General features: G+C 37.0%; 1 protein-coding gene across 1 annotated transcript; it reads right to left on the bottom strand.

The window, feature by feature from the left end:
- Window positions 1–14,844: 14,844 nt before the first annotated feature.
- LOC114030306 (olfactory receptor 51G2-like) lies at window positions 14,845–15,807 on the bottom strand. The gene has a single exon (XM_027845111.1). It carries the CDS (start codon window positions 15,805–15,807, stop codon window positions 14,845–14,847), a length of 963 nt encoding a protein of 320 aa, XP_027700912.1.

The raw sequence follows: 15,807 nt of genomic DNA on the forward strand, positions 1-15,807 counted from the left end.
CTTCATTTATTCAGCAAACATTTATTAAATACCAATTGTGTATGTACATAGCTCTGTGCTAAATTTTAGGGAAAATACAGCATTAGGTAACACAATGGACCATGATTTCATGGTCCTCATAGCCTGGTAAGAAAAGGACAGCAACAGAGATAATTATAATAATAAAAAATACATACCATATTTAAGCAAGTACATAAGGATTGACCACACTTTACTTGTAGGTCACCCCTTACTCTGCCACTTGACATGGTCCCATATTTAATCTTGTCATTTTGAAGTATATAATCATCCAGGGGTTATGTTTTGATATTTTTTCATTAATGAAAGTATTTTCAGCCTCTTTTTAATTTGTTCATTTTTATTTCATTTGTCTTTATTTGAACCCCTATCCCAATTATTTTTTATTAAATAAACCAGAAAAAAACTACATTTGCTTATAAACTCCATGGGAGTTTATGGGATGATGAAGTGAAGTAGTATAGAGAGAAAAGAGAAGAAAGCACAGGACAGAAATTTGAGGGACACCTGTGGTAAAAGGTTGTGATCTGGAAGAGGATACAGAAAATGAGAAAGAGAAAGAGTGGTTAGACAGGTAGAAGGAGAACCAGGAGAGAACAGTGTCTCAAAAAACTAGAGATGAGAGTATCAAGCAGGAGAGGGTGATCAATAATGTTGAAGGCTGAAGAGAAGTCAAGGAAAATGATGATTGACAAAAGGTCATTGGATTTGGCAACTAAAAGATAATTAGTAATTTGGGCGAGAACAGTTTCTATTGAATGGGTAATATCAAAAACCAAACTTTAAGGGGTTAAGAAGAGAGTGAGAGGAGAAAAAGATAAGAGACCTATTGCAGACTTTAGCCTCAAACAGCAAAAGATAGAACAATAGTTAACACAGATGGAAGGATCAAATGAGGATCTTTTATCAGGATGGGCAGACATGGGCATATTTGTAGGTAGTAAGGAAAGAGCCAGCAAAGAGAAAGAGATTGAAAATAAATGAAACAGTGAGAATGACAGAAGAGGCAAACTGTTGGAGGATACATGATGGAATGGGGATTGCTTGAACAAGTAGAAAGGTTAGCTTTGGTAAGGAGCAAGGCTGCTTCATCTTATGAATGAGGGGTAAAAGAGGAGATAATGGCAGAAGGCAACAAAGTGACCAGAAATCAGAAAAATGAGAGAAGAGAGGGAGTTCAGAGAGAATGGCTTCAACACTTTTTTTTTCTGTAAAATATGAGGCAAGGTTCTCAGTTGAGAGAGTGGATAGAAGTGGAGCCATGGGAAATTTGAAGATGGATGAAAAGGTATGAAAAAGCTGCTGTGAAGAGTAGTGAGTTGATGAGGGAGATATAGTACCATCACCTAGATGCAGTGAGGGCCCAGTTGAGGTTGTATAACATAAATTTGTAGTGGACCCAGTGAGAATGATTACATAATTTTCTCCACCTTCATTGTGCAGCACAAGGTAAAAGGAACAAAGGAAGTGAATGGTGTTAGTGATCCAAGGGTGGGGCTTGGCGGGACATTATCAGCTAAATGATGAGGGAAGCTAAAGAGTCAAGAAAGGTGGAAAGGGTAGAGTTCAATTGGTTCACAGGGGAGTCAAGATTGGGAAAAGAAGAGAAAGTGACTAGTGCAGGGGAGACAGTAGGGAGAGAATTGAAGGGTCAAATGGATGAAGAGTAGTGTTTTGTAAGGGAAAATAGATGGGGAGGTGAGAAGTCAAAATATTATAGTCAGACAGATGGATTTACTCATTCTCAAACATGGAGGTGGTACATTTATGGGTGGAGGCAAGATCAAGTGTATGTCCACATTTCTGTGTGACTGAGGTAGAGTGGAGGAGTAGCTCATAGGAAGTGAATAGGTTGAGGAACTGCATAGTTAGAGAGTTTGAAAGAAAAGTAAATTGGTACTCTAAAGTTTCCTACTATGAGGGCAAGAGAGGGAAGAAAGAAAAATTGTGAGCAAAGTACCAAATTGATTGAGGAAGGGGAGTAGCATGGGTGGCTGTAGACAATAACTGCCAGGATTTTGATTGGGTAGTAAATATCAATAATTCTATTACAAATCCATGAAAAATCAACAGTTTATAGTATATTCTGGAGAGAATATTCCTTATGATGGCCAAAGAGGTAAAAAAGAAGACTTATGTAATCTATTTCCTGAGAGAGGATAAATTTAATTCCTGAGGAGAAATAGGAGTATTCTTGAGAGATTGTAACTGGCATCTTTAATGAATTGAAGTGATGTGATTATATTACTAGAAGTGAATGAAACCATTTGTTCTTATAGTGAGGATTTAGAATAACTCTGAATGTGATCTTTTTCACAGGTAAAATGTTGTAAATACTTATTTATGTCCTTATTTCATTTTTATTTCACATATTAATAAAGTATATTTAGTAAATGTAATATTTAATCATAAGAGATTAAGGAATTTAATATGTAGGTATTCTAACTATTGTTCTATCTTTTTCTGTTTGAGGCTAAAGTCTGCAATAGGTCTCTTACCTTTTTCTCCTCTCACTCTCTTCTTAACCCCTTAAAGTTTGGTTTTTGATATTACCCATTCAATAAAAACTGTTCTTGCCCAAATTACTAATTATCTTTTAGTTGCCAAATCCAATGACCTTTTGTCAATCATCATTTTCCTTGACTTCTCTTCAGCCTTCAACATTATTGATCACCCTCTCCTGCTTGATACTCTCATCTCTAGTTTTTTGAGACACTGTTCTCTCCTGGTTCTCCTTCTACCTGTCTAACCACTCTTTCTCTTTCTCATTTTCTGTATCCTCTTCCAGATCACAACCTTTTACCACAGGTGTCCCTCAAATTTCTGTCCTGTGCTTTCTTCTCTTTTCTCTCTATACTACTTCACTTCATCATCCCATAAACTCCCATGGAGTTTATAACCATCTTTATGCTTGTGATTCTCAAATTTGCCTATCCTACCTCAACTTTTCTTCTGATCTCCAATCTCACATCTCTAACTACCTTTCAGACTTCTGAAACTAGATGTCCATTAGACGTTTTAAACTAAACATATCCAAAACAGAATTCATTATATTTCCCTCTAAACCTTTCCAATCCCATCCTACCTTCCCTATTACTGTGGAGGGCAACACTATCTTCCTGGTCCCTAAGGCTCACAACTTAGGAGCATCTTGGATTCCTCCTTATCTCTCAACCCCACCTCCATACCCAGTCTGTTACCAAGACCTGTCAATTTCATCTCTGCTCATCTCTCATGTGGACCCTTTTTCTATCCTTTAAAACTGCCACCATTCTAGTGCAGGTCTTCATCACCTTGCACCTGGAGTATTTTAGTAGCTTGATGTTGATTCTCCTTGCCTCAGGACTCTCCCCAGTCCATCCTCACTTCAGCCACCAAAATGATTTTCCTAATGGATGAATCTGACCCTATCAATTGTCTATTCAATGAACTCCAATGCTTCTCCATAGCCTTCAGGATCAAATACAAAATGATCTGTTTGTTGTTCATAATCTTGCCTCCTCTTACCTTTCCATTCTTCCTACTCTTTATCCTCAGCCATATACTCTTTGATCCAGTGACACTGGCCTCTTGGCTTTACCAGGAGCACGATATTCCACTTCTCTTTGCTCCAGACATTTTCTCTTTCTTTCCTCCAGGCCTAGAATACTCTCTTTTAAATCCACCTACTGACTTCTCTGGCTTCCTTTAAGACCTAACTAAAATCCCATCTTTTACAGAAAAATCTTCCAGAACTCCTCAGTCCTCATGCCCTCCCTCTATTAATTATTTCTTATTTATCCTATATGTAGATTTTTTGTATACATTTATTTATATATTGTCTTCCCCAATAGATCATGAGCTCCTTGAGGTCAAGGTCTGTCTTTCCCTATTTTTGTATTCCCAGCATTTAGCACAATGCCTGGACCATAATTGGTGCTTAATAAATGTTTATTAATTGATTGATATTAGATTTTCTCTTAGATAAAAGCAAACATACTTTCTTATCAACTCCATAAGGAGAAGCACATCATAGAATTAGTTATTACTCCAACTCCAAACTGCCAGCAAAAACTGTCCTTATGAATAATTTCATTTGGCTCTTAAAGATAAAATAATAATTATGTATCTATGGTCTCTAGGGAATGCCTAAGGTATTATATGTGAAAAATTTTTGGAAGATGGTATTAGATTGATAAACTAGACAGCACTAAGAATAGGGAACTGAGGTTGGTGATGGACCCTGAGTTCATGTCATATGAAGGAATTAGTGGTGTTTTCCCTAGAAAATAGAAGACCTGGAAGTCTTCTATGATACCTACCTTCAAGTATTTACATTATTCTATCACTAAGGGTAGAACTAAAATCAGTCAGTGGAAGTGGCAAATAAGCAAAAATTGGTTTGGTAAAACGTAAAACTTCCTAGTGGTTAGATCTATCAAAACTGGAATTGGATGTCAGAGGAAATAATAGGTCCCCCTTCAATGGAGGACTTTAGAGATTGATTGAACACATTGTCAGGAATATAATAAAAGTGATTCCTTTGCAGTTGTGAGTTGGATTAGTTGCCTTTTGAGTTTTCTTCCAATTCTCAGATTCTTTGATTCTGTGAATTGGACTGTAAGTGATGTAGGAGAAATTAAAGTCAGTCAGTCATTCAACAACCATTTGTTTATTGTTGAAGAAATGCCTCATTAGATTGATCATGGTTAGTGAGCCATTTGATTCATAAGGATGCAGTGTGTTGTAGTGGCAAGACGGCTGGATTCAGAAATGGAGGTTCTGGGTCTCAATACTGGCTTTGACACTTATTTCCTATGGGTCCTAGTTCTGAGTGTTTATTCCAAAGGGTTGGAAAGGTGATTAATGTCTCCCAACCATTCCCCAATACTAACAGTGGATATAGGGATTTCCATGTGGTAAATGTTATAATCAATGACCTCTTTGCAGGTAGCAATTTTCTAAGTGTGAGATGACCATCCAGTTCAGGTATTAATACTTATTCTGTGAACCATCTTGGAAGAAACTAATGTTATCTTAGAGTGAAGGATCAAATATGGTTCAATTTCTTGCAAAAGTCATAAAGAAGAAAAACAAAATCCTTCTGAATTTTGGCACATACGCTTTGAAGTTGTGAATGGCTATGTTTCAAATAAAGCTATTAATTCTTAATGTGAAAGTAAAAAGGATTATTATAAATTATACTTATTTTCATATTTCTAAGGATAGAAGGGACTGCAGACAATAGCTTTCTCATTTTCCTAATGAGGAAGATAAAGCCACAGGAGTTAAGTTATACATATATGAAGAGACATAGGTGAGGCAGCTAGGTGGTGCAGTGGATAGAGCACTGGCCCTAGAGTCAGGAGAACCCAAGTTCAAATCTGGCCTCAGACACCTGACATTTATTAGCTGCATGACCTTGGGAAAGTCACTTAACCTCGATTGCCTGGCTAAAAAAAAAGACATAGGTAATAAGCTTCAGAATCAGCACTTCCACCTAGGTAATCTGTTTCCAAATCAAGGACTCTTCCTCTTAATATAAATATTTCTTCTACTTGAGAAAGGAGTCTCCCCAGATGCCGAGTGAGCTTGTATTAAGTACAGGAACTTCATCTATGCTTAGCTTCACTTCTATAAGGAAAAAAATAACATATATATATATGCATGTATATATACACATATATGCACATATATACACATGTTTACATACACACAAATATAGACACATATGTACATACATGTGCACACATATATATGCACACATACACATCCATATACCCCTCTCCAACCATTACACACACACATGCACATGCACACACACACACACAGAGAAACACATACATCGTATATGTCTCCTTGAAATGGGAAGTGAGCCAGCAGTCAAAATAAGGTATACATGTAAATATGTGACTGGATAAGTCACTCAACTTTCTGGCTTCTTATTGAGTAAAATGAGGTATTGACATAAATGATCTCTTAAAATCACTTTGATATGTCAATTTTCTATGATATAGGTAAAAATATCAAATATAAGTATTGTCCCTCAAAATCATCATGCCCAAGAGCCTAAAGGAGGACAAAACCTACCATTTTGAGGGTTGTCTTATAGGACATTCACAGGCTAATGAACTAAGATGGGCCCCTAACAGTGTCCTGAAGCTGTAATCAGCAGAAAATTGAGGTTTTATTTCAGCATGCTGACATCAAGAGAAGTGTGCTACTTTCCCATGGTGATTGCCAGTCTTTTTACCTCACCCCTCTACAACTCTCCTCTGTGGCCGGCATTTCTCTACAAACCCATGTAGAGATGAAGGTAAGATTATCTGAAATCTGGCTACAATGTCTCCTTATGTCACTTCACCATGTTTAGACTGGTCTGTGTGTCCTCATCTCTCAAAAACAAAACAAAACAAAAACAAACAAAAAAAAAACTAAGTGAATGGATTCCTAGATGCAACTCTGCCCTTCCTTTAGTAGGATGGCAAGCTGAGTTCTGCACTCAAGACACAGATAAATGTGTTCTGAGGGTCCTCCAGGAAAGTACCCTCCAATTTCCTTCCAGTCATCTACCAGGCCTTTGAGGCAGCCTCTTCATACATCTTCCTTGGGTAAGTAGCAGAGTCACCTCAAGAGTTACAAAGTAGTCCTGCTTTGTGTCCACATAAGGTATTATAATGTATGTGAGTCTCAGCACCCTGCCTCACTATCTATAAGTGAGGTCTTGGCATGGCTTGGCCCAGCCTCATTGTCTTTATCATATGTTACAACATGCTCAGCCTCACTCCCTCCATCTCCCATATATCAATCAATCAATTACTCAGTCAATCAGCAAATATTTATTAAGCCCCTACTATGTGTTGAGCACTGTGCTAAGTGCATAGCATCATCATTCTTGAGGTCATACCTTCTCCAGTTGCACAAGGAATGGAAGGCAAAGAGGAAGCACAGAGGATATTGTATCCAAAGGTGGCAAAGTTAGGGGAGTGTAGAAGGTGATTCTCTGTTCTACTACCAAGAAGACAGTAGGCAAGGAATGAATGAGTCATTCCAGTGCATGACCATGCCTCAATGCCAGAGAATTTGATGCCCACATCCATAGCCTTGGTTTCTGCTAAGCTAAATTTGAAACTTAAATTCCCCATCCTTTCCTAAGATACACATTCTACCTATTTGGTAGACTTTTCTTGTAAATCTGGCTAGATTAGGGTTTTTAATTTTGGTTGTTCCTTTATGATTGGTGCAGTTTCATTTTCTGAAATTAGATGCTTTATTAACTTAGGTATTTTGTATTTTTGTGAATAATCCTCAATTTCTTTACATTATCAGCTTTTCTAGCCTATATCTGTGGCTCAGATCATTTTAAAAACACTTTGTCCTGTTTGTTGTGATTTTACTTTGTTAATTGTTTTATCCTCCTAATCTGATTTTCTTTAGTCTTTTTAGTTAGGTTAGCTAACCCTTTATTGAGTTTGTTAATTTTTTTAAGAACTAGCCTCTAGTTTTGTCTACTATTTTATGGACTTTTTGTTTTCCAGTTTATCTATTTTTCCTTTAATTTTCAATATTTCCTCTCTTTTGCTTATTTTGGGTTTGTGGTCAATTTTCTAATGTTTAAAAAATCATATGTTTATTAACTTTCTTTTTCTATTTATTAACATATATTCTTAGGGATATTTCCTCCCCTTTGATAAACCTACTTAAATTCTGTCCTAGAAATGTTGATATGCTTTTTCATGATTATTATATTTCACAAAGTTATTATACATATGATTTGTTCTTTGAAATTTAGGATGTCATAATGAAGTCACTGTTTAGATCTGACCTTTTATTTGTGTTCCTTGTATTAATTACTCATTTTTATTGCACTATGATCTACAAAGATATACTTAGTAAAAAAAAAAAAAAAGGTTAAGTCACCTGTTAATAAGCACCAGAGCCAGCTGTTGAGCTCAGATAATCTACCTCCAAATCAAGGGCTTTTCTTATTAACACAAATATTTCATCTACTTAAGAAAGGAGTCTCCCTAAATGAAGAATAAACTTGCACTAAGTACAGGAACTTCAGAAAATCTCCCTTTCAAGAGTGATTCTTTAGCTTGTGATTTCCTCCTAGATATCATTGAAAGGAAAAGCAGAATTCAAATCAGTTCAACAATTCAATAAGCAGAGAGGTGGAGCCAAGATGGCTGAGCAAAGGCAAGGACTCACCTGAGCTCTCCCCCAAACCACTCCAAATACTTTTAAAAAAAGACTCTAAACAAATTCTAGAGTTGCAGAATCCACAAAAAGATGGATTGAAACAATTTTTTCAGCCCAAGACAACTTAGAAGGTCGGCAGGAAAGTTTTATTGCATCTGGGTGAGAGAGGAGCACCATTGAGTGCCAGCCCTACCAGCACACACTAGGCCTTAGCAAACAAGGAGCAGTCTTCAGGGTGGCTGAATTAATGTCAGCAGTCACGGTTTCAAGAATTCTCAGACCCCAGATGGTAAGGGGATTGGACAATGGATTCGAAGGAGATTTACAGGGGTCCCTTTACTAGCACCAGGGGCAGGACTTTGTTGCATTACCTATACTGGGATCTGGGTCACAATCCTGGGTCTTAGTCTCAGGGTGAGAAGGAGCAGTAGCACAGAAGAGCTTGTGGCCCTGATCATAGTACCAGGGCTGAAGAGTGCTTGTGGTACCTCATAAACTAGTGCATGGTACAGAAGATTAGTAAACACACTTCTTCCTAGATCATACCACCTTGGAAAAGCCAAAAACTTAAAAGTACCCAGAATTACCTTTGAAAACAGCTGCACAAAAATATGAATCTTGGGACACTGCCCCCTCCACTTGGGAAGAAGAACCCCACTTTAGCATAGAGTCAAAAGTCAAGAAATAGCCTGGAAAATGAGCAAACAACAGGAAACAAAAATTATCATAGAGAGTTACCATAGTGACAAGGGAGATCAAAACACACAGTCAGAAGAAGACAACCAAGTCAAAATTCCTACATCCAAAGCCTCAAAGAAAAATATGAATAAATCTCAGACCATGGAAGAGCTCAGAAAGGATTTTTAAAATCAAATAAGAGAGGTACAGGAAAAAATGGAAGAGAAATGAGAGTGATGCAAGAAAATAATGAAAAACCAGTCAACAGCTTGGTAAAGGAGGCACAAAAAGTACTGAAGAAAATAACGCCTTAAAAAATAAAATAGGCCAAATGGTAAAAGAGGCAAAAAAATTCAATGAAAAGAATGCCTTGAAAAGCAGAATAGGCCAAATGGAAAAAAAAAGATATATAAGAATTCACTGAAGAGAACTCCTTAAAAAGTAGAATTGGCCAAATGGAAAAGGAGGTACAAAAGGTCATTGAAGAAAATATTTGCTTAGAAGTTACAATTAAGCAAGTGAAAGCTAATGACTTTAAGAGACATCAAGAAACAATCAAAAATCAAAAGTCTGAAAAAGAAGACAATGTGAAATATTTCATTGGAAAAACAACTGACCTGGAAAATATATCTAGGAGAGGGAGTTTAAGAATTATTGCACTACCTGAAACTCATTATAAAAAAAAAAAAAGAGCTTAGACATCATCTTTCAAAAAATTATCAAGGAAAACTGCCCTGATATTCTAGAACCAGAGGGTAAAACAGAAATTGAAAGAATCTACCCATCACCTCCTGAAAGAGATCCCAAAATGAAAACTCCTAGGAGTATTATAGCCAAATTCCAGACCTTCCAGATCAAGGAGAAAATACTGCAAGCACCCAAAAAGAAACAATTCACGTATCATGGAATAAGAGTTAGGATGACGCAAGATTTAGCAGCTTCTATGTTAAAAGGATCAGAGGGCATGGGATATGATATTCTGGAGGATAAAAGAGCCAAGATTACAACCATAATCACCTACCCAGCAAAACTGAGTATAATCCATGAGGCAAAAATGGACATTCAATAAGATAGAGGAATTCCATGCATTCTTGAGAAAAGACCAGAGCTAAATAGAAAATTTGATTTTAAAATACAAGATGAAAAGGAAGCATAAAAAAGTAAACAAGGAAGAAAAATCATAAGGGATTTTATGACGTTAAAATGTTTATATTCCTACATGGTAAAATGACATTTATAACTCCTCATAGATATAAAGCAGAGGTGTGAGTTATATGTGATGATATGATTATCTAAAAAAAAAAAGAGAGATGAGAAAGAAGAAAGCACTGGGAGAAGGGAAAGGAAGAGGTAGAATGAGATAAATTATCTGATGTAAAAGAGGCCTATAAGAAATTTTACAGCAGAGAGGAAAATGGAGGAAGTGGGAAATGGAGAAAATGAACCTTACTCTCATCAGAATTGGCTAATAAACATATTCAGTTGGGTGTAGAAATCTCTTAGTTTACTTGAAAAGCAGGAAGTGAAGGGGATAAGAGAAGGGAGGGCTGATAGAAGGGAAGGCAGTTTTAGGAGAGGTAAAAGTCAGAAGCGAAACACCTTTGAGAATGGATAGGATAAAAGGAGAGAGAGAGAGTAGGATAAATGGGTAAAATAAGATTGAGGAAAATACATAGTTGGTAATCATTACTGTGAAAAAATATTACAGTGAGTTTCTCTGATAAAGACTTCATTTCTCAAACAGAGAAAACTGAGTCAAATTTATAAAAATAAGAGCCATTCTTCAATTGATAAAACGGTCAAAGAATATGATTAAGCAGGTTTCAGACAAAGTAATCAAAGCTATTTATAGTCATGTGAAAAAGAATACTCTCAATCACTATTAATGAGAGAAATGCAAATTAAAACAACTCTGAGCTACTACCTCATACCTGTCAGTTTGATTAATATAGCAGAAAGGAAAAATGGCAAATATTGGAGGTGATGTGGAAAAATTAAAACACTAATGTACTATTGGTGAAGTTGTAGACTGTTTCAACCATTCTGGAGAGCAATTTGGAACTGTTCAAAGGACTATAAAACCATGCATACCCTTTGACCAAGCAATATAACTACTAGATCTGTATCCCAAAGAGATAAAAAAGGAAAAGGACATATGTGTACAAAAATAATTATAGCATCTCTTTTAGTGGTGGCAAAGAACTGGAAATTGAGGGGATGTCCATCAGTTGGGAAATGGTTGAACAAGTTGTTATATATGATTGTGATTGGAATACTATTGTGCTTTAAGGAATAATGATTAGGATGCTCTCAGAAAAAAACCTGGAAAGACTTACATGAACTGATGCAAAGTGAAATTAGCAGAACCAGGAGAACATTGCACACAGTAACAACAATACTGAATGATGGTCTACTATGAATAACTTATCTATTCTCAGCAATGCAATCATCCAAGACAATTCTATAGGACTTATGATGAAAGGTGCATTCCATCTCCAGAGAAAGAACTGCTAGAGTCTGAATACAGATCAGATAATTTTCCTTTATTTTATTTTTCTTGGTTTTTGTTTTTGGTCTGGGTTTTCTTTCATAGAATGACTTACATGGGAATGTGCTTTGCATGGCTGCACATGTATAAACTATGTAAAATTGCTTGCCTTCTCAATGAGGGGGGAAGGGAGAGAAGGAGAGAATTTTGAACTCAAAATTTGGAAGAAAATGTTAAAATTGTTTTTATATATAATTGGGAAAACTTGAATATTTAATAAGATTTTTAAAAGGGGAAAAGACCTATTTGTACAAAAATATTCATGACAGCTTTTTGTAGCGGCCAAGAACTAGAAATCCTAGGAATGCCCATCAATTGGTGAATGGCTGAACAAGCTATGGTATATCATAATGATGAAATATTAGTGTGCTATAAGAAATGACAAACAGGATGATTTCAGAAAAAAAAAACCTGGAAAGACTTACATGAACTAATGCAGAGTGAAGCGAGCAGAACCAGGAGAACATTGTACACAGTAACAGTAATATTCTACAATGAAAAATTGTGAATGACCTATATTCTCAGCTATGACAATTCCATGACAATTGCAAAGCAGTCATGATGAAGCATGCAATCTGCTTCTAGAGAAAGAACTAATATTGTCTGAATAAAAACTGAAGCATGCTATTTTCCTCTTTCTTTTTTCTTTCATTCTTTTTTTTATTCATCTTATTATACAAAATGACTAACATGGAAATGTTTTACATTATTGCACATGCATAACCTATATTGGATTGCTTACCATCTCAGGGAGAAGGGAAAGAAGAAGAGAGGGAAGGAGGGAGGGATAGAATTTGAAACTCAAAATATTTTCAAATGTTTAAAAATTGTTTTAACTGTAATTTGAGAAAAATATTATCAAAAAAGAAAAATAACACAATTCAAAATGCATCTATTATGCATCATCTATGTGCAGAACATTATTCTAGGTACTGCATATACAAAGATAAGACTGTCAAATTGTGATGCTTCAAAGACTTTGCATTCTTCTGGAGGTAATACTATTGACATTGGTAAGGAAATACAAAACAATTTGAGCAGGGAGTAAGCAGTAAGAACTTGGGGGATCAGAAATAAGGTATAACAATTACATTGAATCCTGAGGAAAGCTAGATCTTCTAAAAGTAGAGGGGAAGAGGGAGTACTTTCTAGGCAAGGAGACAAGGAGGTTATCTAAAGGCACAGAAACAAGAGTTGGAATGTTGAGTTCAAGGAAGAACAAGGGAGCTTGTTGAACAGTAAAAGTAGAATGTATCAAGGGGAGTAATGTAGTTTTCTAGAAAGGTAAGTTGGAATCCAATTGTGAAGATCTTTAAATGTCAAGATAAGGAGTTTATGTTTTATCTTAGATGCAATAGGGAACCACTGAAAATTCTTGAGCAAGGGAATAACATGGTCACATCTCAACTTTCTAAAGATGATCTTAGTAGTGGCATAGAAGATTGATTGTAAAGGGGAGATACTGAAAGCAGGGGAAAAAACAACTAAATACATACCTATTGATAAGATTAGGACAGCTACTTGGTACAGTGGTTAGAACTCTGGTCCTATAGTTAGAAAGACCTGAGTTCAAATCTTGCCTCAGATACTTACTATGTGACCCTGGTCAGGTCACTTAAACCTGTTTGTCTCAGTTTCCTCAATGTAAGATGAGCTGGAGATGGAAATAGGAAACCACTCCAGTATCTTTACCAAAAACTCCAAATGTGATCACAAAGAATCAGATACAACTGAAATGACTGAACAACAATAAAACATATAATCTAAGTGAGGACCTGAGTTAGGACCCTCTGTGAGTGGAGGGAAAGGATCTATATGAGATGTGTTGTGGAAGTAAATTCAACAAGATTTGGCAATTGTTTGGACATAGAAGGCCTGCCGAATAGATAAGATCTGAAGACGACTGAAGGTGGCTTATTTTTCTTCAATGTTAGAAATTTGTATTGTGACATTTATGTGCAAAAACAAAACAAAACAAAACAACAACAAAGGTGATGTTGTGCATGCAGGAAGAAGCAGGGGTATAAGAATGAGAAAGGATTGTATTTTTAGTGTGCTTGCCTGGAAGGAGAGATAATGATTTATAAGGTAAACAGAAATGATTTGTGGTGCCTAAGTGTCATCAGAGATGAATCAGGAGAGAAATATGTAAATATAAACTTGACAAGGAAAGTAATAATAATAATATTATGGAAACTGGGGAAGGCCAAAGAAAAGCAGTTGCTTCACAGGCCTGGGATAACATTTCATTAAATTAAAATTTCCAGTAGGTGGGACAGTAAGACTCCTGTCCATCCATGAGGGAGTTTTTATTCCAGAAGCAGAATAATGAAGACAGGTGGCCAGTAAATAGACCATGGACTATTAAAGATGATCTAGTTCATCTGAGTTAGATCAGTATAATGACCACAAACAGTTTTAATGTGGATTGGTGACTGGTGAACTGGCTAACCATGTGCAATCATGTGGGTGTTACTATTTTTTTTTTGTCCCAGTAGCTTCCTTTCTGGAGGAGCTCTGGAGAAAACTTGCCATTACTAGTTCTTTTACAAAAAAGTCCCCATAGGATCATAGATTTGGACATGAAAGGGACCATATGAGATCCAGAGAAATTAAATGACTCTCCCAAGATCAACCATTTAGTAAATGGAAGATCCAAGATTCCGGCTTATTCCTGCTGCCTCTAAATCTAGCACACCTTCCATTGTAACTGCTCACATCCTGATAACATTGGCTGCTTTTCTTGAGTTCTAGTAACTTCATTAGAAGCAAATGTTTTACTATTACCCAACATAATTGCCCCAGAATCTTTTATTTACTCTATACCTTCCTACCCTAGCTAGGTGCAGTCTCTCTTGACTTAACAGAATCAAAATCTTATAACTCTGAATATTCTATTTACAATCACAAAATCACAGAGCACTAAAGCTGAAATTGACCTCAAAAGGCACCAAATCCAATTCCCTGATGTGTGGATGAATCTTCTTGACAACATCCCCTGAAGTTTTATATAGTCCTATATTCCTACGTAAATTTATGATGGTGAGGGAATCAGGATAGAGCTAGAAAGATCAAGGCAAATTGAGCACACAAAACAATAAGGCAGGGAGAATGGGCATCTCATCCTTCTCATCACTGACTTGTAGACTCTTAGGAGTTTGAGTCAGCTGGGGACCTTTGGTTAAATCTCTCAACTATCCAGGAAGTGGGCTAAACTAACAAAACCATGGGATGTGCATTTAGAAAACCTGGGCTCATATTCAACTTTTGGTGCTTATTCTTTGTGTGACTTCAGTCAAGTAATTTAACTTCCCTGGGCTTAAATTTCTTCATATCTTTAGAATAATGACACAATGATCAGATAAAAAATTGGCATTAAGAAAACTCTCTCCCTTAAAAAGGCACTTTATAAATGTTATTTAGGACTCTTCTGGTCCCTTGCTGTGAAAGACCCTAATGATCCTATCCCGAATTTGCTTGGTCTTCACCACATAGACAATGGGGTTCATCACAGGGGGAATGAGGAAGTGCATGTTAGCCATGAGCACATACACATGGGAAGGAAGCTTTGGTCCAAACCTGTGCAGCATGGACAGGCAGATCATGGGAGTGAAGAAAAGAATCACAGCACAGAGATGGGAGATGCAGGTATTGAGGGCCTTGAGGCGACCCCCATGGGATGCAATGCATAGCACGGTCTTTAGAATTAGGACATAAGAGAGGAGAATGAGAAGGAAGTCGAGGCCCATGGTGGAAAGGACAACAAATAAGCCAAAGATGCTGTTTATCCTGGTATTTGAGCAGGAGAGTTTGATAATGTCTGGATGTAGGCAGTAGGAGTGGGATAGCACATTAGAACGACAGAAGCTTAGCCTCCTCAGCAAGATGGGAAGGGGGACTTGCACTGCAACTGTTCGTATCAAAATGGCCAGCCCAATCTTCAAGATTACCCGACTGGTAAGGATGGAGGCATAATGCAAGGGTTTGGAAATGGCCACAACACGGTCAAAGGCCATAGCCAGAATGACAGCTGACTCAAAATCCTGGAAGGTGTGGATGAAGAACATCTGGATGAAACAGGAAGGGAAGCTCATTTCCCGGGCCTCCAGCCAGAAGATCCTGAGCATAGTGGGGAATGTGGAGATAGACAAACCTAGGTCTGAAGCTGCCAACATTGCCAGGAAGAGGTACATAGGAACATGGAGGCTCCTCTCAGTCCAGATAACCAACATGATGGTGATGTTGCCTGTCAGGGTCAGTAGGAACATGGCACTAAAGGGAATAGAGAGCCACATATGCATGGCCTCTAGTCCAGGGATTCCTGTCACTAGGAAGGTGGAGAATCTGGACTCTGTTGCATTGAGAAGAGACATCATGTCCAT

This window comes from Vombatus ursinus, unplaced genomic scaffold (assembly GCF_900497805.2).
Source record: "Vombatus ursinus unplaced genomic scaffold, bare-nosed wombat genome assembly UNPS02014953.1, whole genome shotgun sequence".
In the NCBI taxonomy this organism is placed as follows: Eukaryota; Metazoa; Chordata; class Mammalia; order Diprotodontia; family Vombatidae; genus Vombatus; species Vombatus ursinus.

What these genes read in the sequence shown, in the direction of transcription:
- LOC114030306 (XM_027845111.1), bottom strand. Translation starts at nt 15,807, where the DNA reads ATGGACATGATGTCTCTTCTCAATGCAACAGAGTCCAGATTCTCCACC.